At 38.5% G+C, this 12247-nt stretch overlaps 2 protein-coding genes across 3 annotated transcripts; both read right to left on the minus strand.

Moving 5' to 3' along the window:
* Nucleotides 1–48: 48 nt before the first annotated feature.
* LOC118222382 lies at nucleotides 49–2814 on the minus strand. Its single transcript, XM_035407950.1, has 5 exons — nucleotides 2547–2814; nucleotides 1940–2272; nucleotides 1243–1512; nucleotides 1066–1095; nucleotides 49–722 (listed from the first exon to the last, which is right to left on the minus strand). Exons 1-5 carry the CDS (start codon nucleotides 2650–2652, stop codon nucleotides 637–639), a joined length of 825 nt encoding a protein of 274 aa, XP_035263841.1. The 5' UTR covers nucleotides 2653–2814; the 3' UTR covers nucleotides 49–636.
* An 824-nt stretch (nucleotides 2815–3638) lies between these two features.
* LOC118222381 (OX-2 membrane glycoprotein-like) lies at nucleotides 3639–9838 on the minus strand. Of its 2 annotated transcripts, none has more exons than XM_035407948.1 (5): nucleotides 9339–9838; nucleotides 8485–8826; nucleotides 6772–7068; nucleotides 6190–6288; nucleotides 3639–5457 (listed from the first exon to the last, which is right to left on the minus strand). In XM_035407948.1, exons 1-5 carry the CDS (start codon nucleotides 9391–9393, stop codon nucleotides 5360–5362), a joined length of 891 nt encoding a protein of 296 aa, XP_035263839.1. In that variant the 5' UTR covers nucleotides 9394–9838; the 3' UTR covers nucleotides 3639–5359. The 2 variants fall into 2 exon arrangements, with proteins under 2 accessions (XP_035263839.1, XP_035263840.1); XM_035407949.1 differs by having other exon boundaries at nucleotides 3639–5547; nucleotides 9339–9835.
* Between the last annotated feature and the right edge of the window lie 2409 nt (nucleotides 9839–12247).

The following is a 12247-nucleotide window of genomic DNA, read 5'->3' on the forward strand; positions in this document are numbered from 1 at the left end:
AAATATATACAGAGGAAAAGTAAAAAAAAAACATGACTGACCAGAGGATTGAAGAAAAGATTAACTGTTATTAACATACATACACATTTACATAGATATATTTTTGCATCTGATTTCCAAAGATTGAGATTAAAAAAGTAAAATTAAGTTTTAATTAAATATATTCTCTGAACATTATTCAATAAAAACGTGCGCATATTTAATTTCACAGTGTACATTTTTAGATTCAATGTATTAAAGTAAAACTACATGACATTCCCGCAGTTTCTCCTTGGAACATAATTGACACTGCAAGTATCAGACCCAGCTGCTCCTTGGGAGTTATAGCCTCACTGCCAGCATCCATACCATCATACACCTTTATCCTGCATGACGGCTGAAACAAAGGGCCGGGCGTGGATCAATAGGAGATCTCCATGGACAACTGAGTTGGTCCTGGAAGTAGTGTTTGTGGGCCAGTAGGGGGCAATAATTCCTCTGAACCAGCTCCAGGAGCTTGTGAACATTGCCATAGAGATGCATTTCATTATTATTATAGACCTGACATTTTTTTGTTCTAGTGAGTAAGGTCTCAATGTCATTTTTAAGGGCAAAAACATTTTCTGAAGCACCAGTTTCTCTGTCTTTTACAAAAGGTCAGTAAATCAGACTCATCGCACTGTATATTCCCAGTCCAGTCACAAAGATCATGAAACCTAGTGTAGGTGACAGTCTTCTATTTCCTGCAAATACAAATGCATGACATACTTTACTACCACCCATTATTTACACATACCATCAACAGATGAATATGTGTTAACTCCAGAGCAGTTGCATTACATCTGCAACCACGAGTTCAGTACACTGTACTGCATTCAACAGTATTTTCAAACTTCTAGCTGGCCCTAAAAAGCATGTACCCGATATAATGCAGAAATTACAATAGACAAATTAATAACATATTAAATTGGTTAGAAAAGAGTCACGCTGATTATACTAATTTAAAAAAATCATGAACAGCAAATAAGAATGAATAGCTAAGCTAACACACGTGCAAACAGACAAGAGGAAAAAAATTGCTCTTACGGTTATGGAGGAACTGCACTCGTGGTTCACCTTTAAAGCAAAAGAATGTAATTACCATTAACACTTAAATATAGAGTTGAGTACAGTTGGTAACTGGGGTCACTGTTACTGTGATTCACTGTTTGGGAGATTAAGTAATACCATGTCTGAATTCTGTACGTCCATGAGATTCCTCACCTTTTATTGTGGACACATCCTTTCTCTTTGCCATGGGAGGAGGACGCACAACACAGGTCATGCCGCGGCCATCTACCAGAGAAGCTTTTATCACAGATACTGAGAATTCCGAACTGGGATCAATGCGTCCCACAGAGCTCTCTACATGGTCGTCATTATCTGCATGCCCCAAGACGTTCAAAGCACGACTGTCGAAACAAGTCAGTGCATGGAGAATGTGGTCATCATGGCTGATCATTTCTCTCACTTCTGTCACCAGCTCATTAAGCTCTGGAAAACAAGGAAGGTGTATATTTAGCTATACAAGGACACCTATGACTCACGGTTCACACAAAAATTCTAATTTCTGGTACATATTCTCCACCATGTGACATGCAGGGGTTTAAACTTGAATGTAAATGGTTATCCTCCAGGGGTCCCCCATAGGCCCTCCAATGCCACATAATTAGAATTATAACGCGTGAGTATGGCTTGTAATATCGCTGTCAATCATAGCCTGTGCTTAATTAGTGTAAATTAATTTATAAACTTAGATTATTGAAGTGGTGCAAACTGGATAAATGTTTGAAAAGGAGCTTGACAAAGAGGCTATCACGACATCAAGCAGGCATAGGACTGAAGTACCATGAGAGAAAACAAGGAGACAAACTGATGGCCCTATGTATTACAAAAATGAGAGAGAAAGTCAATACTTTACCATAGACTTTCAGGCAGGCCGTTGAACTTACGACTCCTTTAGGATATGAATAAAAAATACAGCTGTAGCAGGCTTCGTAATCATCCCCTATTCCTTTGATGAGGAGTGAGCTCTTATGTAACCCAGCCTCCAGAAATCGCACTTGTTCTTGGAAAGGCTTCGCGATTATCGCACCGAAACGACTGTAAGTGGCCACGTTTTCAGACGAATTCGGCGTTATCTTCTTCCACGTGACTTGTACGACTTTTTTGTGATGCATCAACTTGCAAGAAAGGGCTGCATCGTGACCATGCGTTGCTGTGACAACCGCCATTGTAACAACAGATTCTGTTGCTGAAAAGAAAGAAAAGACTTGTGCATAACGTAGTTACACCGATATTAGAAGCTTTCAGCAGCCTTTCAGAGAGAAATAATCGGATATTGAAATAATAGACAGCTAACTGGTTACAGATAATAAAAAATAAGAATTAGATGAAATTGATCAGAGTCGATTATATTTCACGAAAGAAATGCATAATTTTTAAAAGAGTCACAGATAGTGTTGATGTGGAATTAGCCTATCTCAGTGCTCAAGATGAAACATATTCTTTGAAGGTTGGGAACTCACCAAAAGCAATAATTCCAACGATCAAAATACAGCATTTTCTTGTGGACGGAAATATAAGCATTTCTCTCTTTTTCCAAATCCGGCTCGACGTGTGTGTTGTTGTCATGTTTTGTTTGAATGTGACTGATGCATCTCTCTGTGTAGTGATATAGTCTTGGCATATTTTAAAAGTCAATAAGCCTTATTATTTTTCAAAAAAGCATTTGTGCAGCCAACCGAACGTTGAATACGGAACTCAATACGGTCGACTGTTTGACTAGCTTTGCGCTGATTGGTCAGGTCACAGATTTGTGCTGATTGGTCAGGTCACAGATTTGGGCTGATTGTCAGTGCAGCTGGACATTCTCATTAGTCATTAGTCTACCTGAGAAAATTTAAATTAGAGTGAGAGCTCCACCTTCGTTTGGCAGGCAGGACAGACAGGAGAACGTAAAGATTTGCAACTATATTGGCGAAATATCGGTAACAACCCGTACCAGGTTATGTAGAAAAAATGTCCTTGTTATCCTCCTGTGGTCATTTTTGTCAGTACTTTTGCGATTTTTTTCTCTGCCGGCAAGTGTGCCAGAGGTCGCCCACCGCTAGACTAGCTTTTGGTTGCTAAGGGGACGTGTATCGACCACCCCATATAAATGAATGGAACTTCTCATAAATTTGCTGGCTCTGTATGTGTCCTGTCTTGCGTATTTGAGGTTAATATGAGAAAGGGTGGTCGCTATCAGCATGTCTAGGAATCCGTGCACACTCAGTTTTGTAACCCAAGTCGCAGGACGCAAAATAGCCGTTAGGAAAGCAGTTATGAAGAAAATTATAAAGCAACGTTTTCGCCATTGCATTTAATGGGTCGCGATGAGAATTAAAAAGGCTGTATTAATATAACTCAATTTATGTGTATGAAGTAGACTTTTTTTTCATTAATACAGTTTGTGTATTTTTACAGGACTGCCGTTTTAGGCAAATAGGTAACGATGTCCAGTTCTCTGTGATAATACGAAGTAAATAGCCTACACTAGCGGTTCAAGTGGTCGATACACGCCTCCTTAGTGCTCTTACTCTACTGATATCAATAACAAGTTGAATAAAAGCTTAAACGGCTTTCCAAAGCAGTTTATTAATATTAATGCAGGGGAGTTCGCATGAACAGATCTTGGTTCAAAGAAAGGTGGATTGAAAATAAATTTTAGTAACACAGTAGGCTATATACATTAGCTACGCAAGGCCAAGCTAAATAGGGGGACACGTTGGGACTTCATTTTTTGAAGTCCCTTTTTATTTGTATGATGCTACAGCGTTGCCAACTCCTGCACTCACGTGATTTTGGTTAGTGTGCCTCTTTTTTCCAGGGTAGTCAGGTCACATACGGTAGCAGGCAAATGCCGCCTGATCAAAAATGGTGACCGTTGATACCAGTTTCCTCTATTGTCTGCCTATACATACCAGTCAGAGATTTGCAGTGTACACACATGAGGTGGAGGATTATAGCTTTAATTTCATATTTAATATTGTCTCATAACTATCTGTCCATAAAATGCTCTCAAGTACATATTTTATACATTCATGCATGAACTGTATAGTCTTGAAGTAAACTGTATTTTGCCATAAGCAGTATACTTTAATAAACAGTTTATATAATAAGGGTCAATTGTATTTTTGTACATACACAACATGAAATATAAAGTTTACTTTGTACTGATCTTGTGAGATAAAGGGAGTGTGGCAAAATTAATGTCACTTATTTGTACACCGTGAACTGCTGACAGTACGTAAAAACACACTGAAAATAACTAAACTGACAACTAAAATCTGCAGTCAACACAGACAAAACCCTTTTACATCAAAATACAGCACCAATAAAAAAAAAGAATGTCAACATTTCTTGCACAAAAAGAACTTAGAATATTAGCATGTAAATTCAAACTAAATAGTCAAAATAGTACACCAACTGTATCACTTAATGTATGGAACTGGCATCAATCTGGATACACACGTGAATACACACATCTTGTAAAACTTAAATTCAAAGTGCAGCAGTGCAGGGTCAAGATAATTGGTGGTGGTGGTGCACTGTAAGGCTTCATACAGAGATTAAAAATGTCCACCTGATCAATTATTTTCAGTACAGAATCAATAGCTTATGTAAGACTGTGTAAGGTATACATTCACTGAAAATCTCTCAAATATAATATTGCACAAAATGGTTCAAATTAGTCATTTTAAATGGTCCCTGTCAAAACATTGTGATGAAACATCAGTTCCAATAAATAACAAATATAAAACTAATGGCAAAATGATAAACCCTCTTCCTCGTATGGTAAACTGAATGTGTACCTAGATATTCTGTTAAGTTTACTTTTCTGCATTTAAGAAAATTCACTATTTAGGGCATATAGGTCTACAGAGATTTTTTTTTTTTTGAAAATATAAAATTACACACTGAATTTGTGTCACCCCAAAAGTTGAGGAATAGGTTTCTTGTTTCTGTTTTCTTGGGAATGTAGGAATCTGATAATGACACATTACCAGATGAAGATGTCGCTCATGAGCCAGTAGAGTCATCAGTGCATGAACCCACACCAGTTTTTCAGGCTGCATACATCCATTGATTCTGCAGGGCATAACATATCCAGTGTCCCCCATTAGAATTTCAGAGTCATGGCTGGAATGATTTCTGGCTTGAAATCTCCTTGGAGGTTGACTGAGGCACAGAGATGTTACTTGCTGCATAAAATAGCCTAGATTATTATTATTTTATTTTTTTAAGTAATATCTCCATGGTGATCTGAGCTGGCTTCTCTTCTTTGGATGGGTGTGTCTTAAGTTCTGTTCTCCTCCTCTTCAATGGAGACAGCAAAACAACTGCACCTCCTAACCAGCCGCTCCCTGCCATTGGGTGAGTAGCCTCCACAAGTGGCTTAAAAAAAGGATGAGAAGATAAGTCATACGCCACAATCCAGCAAAATATCAGGTTGTCTTTCTCCTTGCAGTTTTGGTTTCTTGTCACCTGACCAGAAAAAGGAAATGCAAGAATCATCACTCATTGCCTTGCTATCTCAACGCTGCTTCATATCCCCATCGTAAACAACGTAATTCAAACGATATTTACAAGCCTGCATATTTTGCATTTACATCCTTTAATATGACCAAGAGCATTGATTTCATCTAAAACATTTATGTACTGTACTGGATAACTGTCTATCGCTCAGTACATTTGAGAAGACATGTCTGTAACATCTTTCAAATGCTCTGATGAAGGACGACTGGCCAAAAGCTCAGTAATAAGACACTTGCAACATATCCCAGAATAGCACAGCCTTTGTATTTAAGTCCAGTTTTGCATTTAAGCTTTTTTTTTTTTTTTTTTTGATTATAATTTTGCAGTCAAATGTTGAAAATAAGAATAATGCTGTCCAGTCAGTGGGTCAATAACTGCCAGTTGGATAATTGCAAACTCTCCTGAGTTTCACATTTATTAGTCACCAATGAAATCAATTCTGGTCCAGTATGTGCACAAGCATTTTGATTAATGTGATGAAATCACAAGTGTAGGCTACAAAATTCACAGAATTCAACTCAACATGAATGCAATCCAAATGAACATATTTAGCATTTATTTTGTAAACATTCCTTGCCCATAAAGAATTACCTCTTTTTCTCCTGAGCCTAAGTGCAATGGCGAAGACAACAGACATTACTGCGAAGACAAATAGGCCTCCTATCCACAGCCCAGAAGCAGAATTTCCATCTGTGAAATGTGGAAAAAAGAATTAGAAATAGAAAATGTTTTAAATCTTCAAATGATATTATTTGAAACCATTGTTTAATTTACGAGAAGAGGTTAGTGGTTATGACTCAGTATGACTGAACAAATTACCAATTGTGAGAACCAGCCTGGAAACAACCGGACCAGTGTCTCAGTGACACAAACCAGAAATAGAAGTAACTTTGAGGAAAGCACCTCGCTGGCTTTTACTTTCGTTTGTGTAGGCTAGACAGGTTACGGAAACTACCACAAAACCACTCCCCCAAAGGCAGTTCCAACACAACCTGCGCTTCAGAAACAAATTTCCCAGTAGCCTATACAAGCGAAACTGTAAATTCCAGATTTCTTCATTCGGAAAGTCAGGAATATCCCGCCCTGCACAACGGCGCTAGGATACAGTAGCTAGCTAACCTATACCCTACGTGTGAATCGTTTCTAAAGTGTATAGCATACGTGCATATTTACCTTTTGTTGTCACAATTTCAGGCAATGTAACCGATTTCCTGATCTTATCTGTTGTCCCAGGGCTGCTCAGGAGACAGTCTACGCTCCTGCCAGAGAAGTCATACAAACGGAGCGTGCTTGTGACCGTCATCGTTCCGTCAGCATTGGAAACGCGTTGCTCTGTGGGTACAGCGGTGACTTCCACCGTTGAATTCCATGTAACTTCAGGGGCAGGTTTACCAGTACCGGAACAACTGACTGCAACGCCCGATGGAGTCCCACCACTGGGAATTAGCCAGGCTCTTGCTTCGAATATTCCTTGCGACACGAAATAAATAGCATTAGTCCAATGACAACAAAGCAGTGAGCTACATCATTCGGTTTCACAGAATCGTTTGATTTCTCATCGGACAATTAAGAGAAATTAATACGGAAACTGTTTTTCCTCGATACGTTTATAAGTCTACCATTTCTAAATCTGACTACAGTAAGCGATGTGGAAACCATGGCTAGCTCCTGCAGCCTACTGTAATTTCTTAACTGTAGCAGGTCCATTTTTATTAAACATTATACATTGCGACGTGCAGCCTTAACGCTTCGTCATTTACAAGTGTCAAACTTGTTTGGTTAAATGCAGGAGGGTATGCATTGACGTCACTTTCCCATCGGAATACGCCCCCTCAATCGGACTGAGTGGCAAAACATGCTGCGACATGGCTGCCTTTAGCAGGGGAAACTGCAAAACCAGGAGTAAAACAAACGATTATCTGCTTAAATTATAGGAAGTTGGACCCGACAGTGATCCTTACAACTTACCAAAGAACCATGGACATTCAACAAGAAATTGGAGCTATCTTTTTACAGACTGCCGAAAGCTAAAGAAAAGAGAGGCAAATGGATCGCTGCAATTCGCAGAAACAACTGGAATCCAAGCACACAAACGTGGATTTGCGGTTCGTCATTTTTGTGTATGTTAGATTTTTGGGTAAAATCATACCTTAACTTAGTGTTAGCCAGCCAAGCAAATATCTAACCACCCCCCCTTGTTTGTAGAACACAAGGCTTAATGATCATTGATGTTTTTTTAATAAATGCTGACAAACTGTACAGTTAGGCTACACAGAATATAAATGAAAGATGCTAAATATTTAATTGATGAGTAGTCAATACAGTACATAACTTAAGGTATGATTTTACCCAAAAAACCAACATACCTGACAAAAAAAGACAACCGCAAATCCACGTTCGGGTGCATGGATTCCAGTTTCTGCGAATTGCAGCGACCCATTTGCTTCTCTTTTCGTTAGCTTTCGGCAGTCTGTAAAAAGATAGCTCCGATTTCTTGTTGAATCTGTTTGTACAGTCAATCGCACAACAGCTATTTCCCATTTTAGATGTGTTGTGTTTTCGCGGCATTCAAGCTGAGCGCTAACGCTGTAGTCTCAGTAGTCTTTCTGCCACTCAGTGGGTGTAACCGCAGTGACTTCGACGTACCGTGACGTCACGTGCATACCCTCTATAGTCGTTCTACAGGCTGCAGCATAGTTTGCAAAGTAAAATACCTAGTGTTAATTGAACTCTATTCCAACAGGGACGATGTAGGCCTAGCCCCCTGTAAGAGTTGGTTTAACACAACATTTTACTGTGTATAGTCTACATACCCAGTCAATACACAGACAAGGCCACATAAATTACTGCAGTCTACTAACTGTGATTCGCATTAGTAAGAACTACCTTGAACAGTAAGGCAGGTTTGCTTCCGTATAGATCCACTGGGATAAACATTAAAAGAACAAATATAGCAGGCATCGTCCGCCAGAGTCACATTCTTGATTATGATTGACGTAGAGTTGAGCGACGCTTCCATGAAATCTATCCTGCTGACGTGTGGGTCCATGACTTTAGCTCCAAAACGTTTGCTGAAGGTGGCCAAGTTCTCCACGGTGTTGTCTTTTAAGAGTCTTTGCCATGTGACTTGCGAAACGCCATCAGGTTGAGAGAGAGAACAGGAGAAGGACGCTTCTTGGCCGAAGGCAGCAGTGGTTTCTCCTTTAACAATGACTTCGGCCGGAAGACCTAGAGCAAGTTGGATGGAAAATTGTACATAATTAATGTATACAACAGATTACTTTGAACCATCTGAATATGAAAAGGTAACTTGTTTAGGTAGGCCAGGGTTGCTCAGTCGTGTTCATGGAGATCTACCGTCCTATTGGTTTTCACTTAAATCCTAACAAAGCACATCTCATTGACGAGTTCGAGATCTCAATGAGCTGCCAAATATGAGAATCAGGTGTGCCAAATTAGGGTTGAAATGAAAACCAGAACATCTCCAGGAACAGGGTTGGGCACCCCCGAGCAAGACCTTTCACTGGTCTTCAACTTTTGAGTAAACTCTTTTTCAATTGATTTTAAATTCGAGAAATTACTCGGTTAATTTAGTAAAACTGAACGTACTTAAATTGTGTGCGTGCGTGCGTGCGAGTGCGTGTATGTGCGCGCATAGCGTAGCCAATTACACTGCCCCACTACTGGCAATAAATAAAGCTTTAGACTTCAAAATGAAGAAAATGTGTTTAATACACTACCTGGCGTAGTTATGCAGTTTAACAAAATAAAAAGAAATCCAGTTCTGGCGTTCATTGTGCTCCTTTTGATTTATGATTGCAAAAGTCCTCTTTTTCGTGTCCTCTCATCAACTGATCTGTCAGCTCTGCGGCATAAGGAGATCTCGGAGTATATTAAACGGCTGATATTGGAATTCCCCCCGTCTATTCGGGTGGAATAGACAGAGGGTTTCCCCTTTTGCCCAGAAACTACGGTAATCGTTATCTATGACAACACAGTTTAATGCAAGCAAGGTAGGCATTAAAGGGTTCTGGTAGATATTTTTTTTATTTAGCAAATTTAGCTATTATCCTTTCAAACAGTCACAGTGAACAGATTGTAAACGATGAAATCAGTTATCACACATTTCATGGACACGTTCTTGTTCGTCTTCTCAGTAAGATAGAACGGTAATGATTCTAGACAATACATTTAATACTTAGTTTAAGGGTAATTTTATTACCTGGCGAAGTTATTATTATAATAATAATAATAATTATTATGATTATTAATAATAATCATAATCATAATAATAACAATACTAATAGTAATAATGATAATAATAATAATAACAATAGTAATAATGATAATAATAATAATAATGTTTATGAGAGGATTACATGCCTAGAAAGGAAACCCACTTCACTGCTTCCAGTTCGGCATTTCACATATGTTTGGTTTCCCATCACTAAAGCAGAAATTACACTGTCATGAAACATACTGTACTTCTGAGAAGCTCTCGTGATGTCACTTAGTCATCATTAGGGTGAAAATGGCATTGCTCATCGGGCTGTTTCGCATGGGGAAAATCATCTGGAATACCTTTAGCTATGAAAGATCTGGGAAAGTAATCCATTAGCCCACAGGAACATGAAACCAGCCCACCCTACTACACCCCAATAAAATTATCTCGGGTTTGACATGATGACTCATATTAGACTGAATTATTACGGCTTTACTGACAGAATGGGGAAGTACCAAAGAGCCTTGCCTTTTGTTTTGTTTGATCAATTAGAGGCTCAAGGATCCACCTCTCTGGAGCTGACAGTACTATGATACATAGCTGGGGATTAAGATTTTATTCATAGGGTTGTGATTAATACTGTATCGCAATACTCATATTAATACGTTGAGCTTGTGCTTAATATATTAATACTGAGATTCATGTAACCAATCAATGATCAGGATAGCATACAAAAAGGAACACAACAGCACTGTGCATGGCGCATTGAATCAATGTTCAATAATTCTCCAGTCTATGTAATGAGAATTAACAACTGATAAGCCCAAGTGTGTAAACATGGCACATTCAATGTGTCTCTGAGTTCAGCTGAGAAGTAGTATGCATTGAGAGTGTATATTGAACGCAAGCATCATGTAAATGACTGATAAGTGTAGATCAATTTTCAGCATCTATAAAACAGCAATGTTATGAGGTAAAAAAAAAAAAAATGTCGTAAAGAGATAACCACTCAAGAAATATATATCCTCATTACCTAATATTAGGGTGTAATAGGGGTTTGTGTCCTTTGGATTTAACTTGGTTCAACAGAAAAAGTAAAACAAAGAGAAGAGAAAAACAAAGTCAGTCTGTAGGTTCTTATTTCTCATGCAAATAAGTTGCAGTTCTTGTAAATTTTGTCAAGTGGAAGTTGGACATTCCTCTCATGTGCGTTTCTTGTTGAATTAATCTCCCTCGAGACAGTCTAAATCAGTTTTTTCAACTATGGCTGCAGGGGGAGGGCTTTTTTGACAGAAAAATAGGTCGATTCATCTTGTATACTGGAGCATACAGAGAAAGAAACTGAAAATTTGAAAATTAGATGATAATGTGTGATTATGAAAGATTATAAAAAGAGGAAAGGCACACCCATCCAAATCATTGATGAACTCAAAATACAATCCATGTTCCCACCTTACCGACTTCACTTAAAAAGTGGTCTCCTGGTGATTATGTTTATTTGGAGAGTTTTAGATCACCAGGTGAAAACTGTGGTTTCCAATTCTGTGGTTAAGGTGTATGCTACTATTGGTTATATAAAGGTATTAACGTGAGATCTCTTGGAAAAGATAATGTTCCTCTATTGTTCCGGGAAGTTGGAGATTTGTGTTCTTACAGTACACAGCTAGGCAATTCTTAAAAATTTGGGTTCAAAAAGAAAATATAGCCTTAGACTACATTCATTGACTTTTAATTTCTAATCACCTACAACCCAAATTATATGGGCGGAATATAGATGAATACTTCCAGTCACAACTAACTGTATTAACAGCAGTAAATAAAATCCCCTAAATAATTTCTGTTGTTGTATTGGTAGCCAGACCACTGAACTGGTCAGGGGTTCATTACAGGACATTACATTACTGGAATTTGGCTGACTCTTATTTAGAGCAACTTACACTTCCTTTTTACATTGCGTTTACATTTACATGCTTCCATTTATTCAGCTGGATATTTACTGAAACTGCAACAATGCTGGTTAAGTACCTTGCTCAACAGCAGTGTCCTACCCGGGAATTAAACCTGTCATCTTTAGGTTGCATGACCAGTTCCCTAACCATCATACTACGCTGCCACTCAGGTTTTCTGTTGTGCTTCAGTTCAGTCACCCTTCCTGAAAATTATAAAATAATTCCGTTATGACCAGCCTTATGACCTGGAAAGCACCCAATGTTTAACACATCTTGTTTTGCAGATTCAAGAAGGAAAGTTAAATAATTCCAATAAGAATTTGTTGTGTTTTGGTGCTCAAATGTATTCTCAGCATGTACACTGTTAATATAATTTGCACGAGCATTTGTACAGATAGGGAAAAAGACTTTGGGCAGAAAAGGCACTTATGGCTTCCAGTGTGCCTCAAGTCCAGTCTACCCCAAATACTCATAACAG

The sequence above is a fragment of the Anguilla anguilla genome, chromosome 3 (assembly GCF_013347855.1).
Source record: "Anguilla anguilla isolate fAngAng1 chromosome 3, fAngAng1.pri, whole genome shotgun sequence".
NCBI lineage: Eukaryota > Metazoa > Chordata > Actinopteri > Anguilliformes > Anguillidae > Anguilla > Anguilla anguilla.

Coding starts and splice junctions, on each gene's coding strand:
- LOC118222381 (XM_035407948.1), bottom strand. CDS start 9,393: ATGAACGCCAGAACTGGATTTCTTTTTATTTTGTTAAACTGCATAACT. Junction 7,069..8,484: donor AACCTGCCTTACTGTTCAAG/GTAGTTCTTACT, acceptor TCGTGTCGCAAG/GAATATTCGAAGCAAGAGCC. Junction 6,289..6,771: donor TGAAATTGTGACAACAAAAG/GTAAATATGCAC, acceptor CACATTTCACAG/ATGGAAATTCTGCTTCTGGG.
- LOC118222382 (XM_035407950.1), bottom strand. CDS start 2,652: ATGACAACAACACACACGTCGAGCCGGATTTGGAAAAAGAGAGAAATG. Junction 1,513..1,939: donor GGCCTGCCTGAAAGTCTATG/GTAAAGTATTGA, acceptor CTTGTTTTCCAG/AGCTTAATGAGCTGGTGACA. Junction 1,096..1,242: donor GGATGTGTCCACAATAAAAG/GTGAGGAATCTC, acceptor TTTGCTTTAAAG/GTGAACCACGAGTGCAGTTC.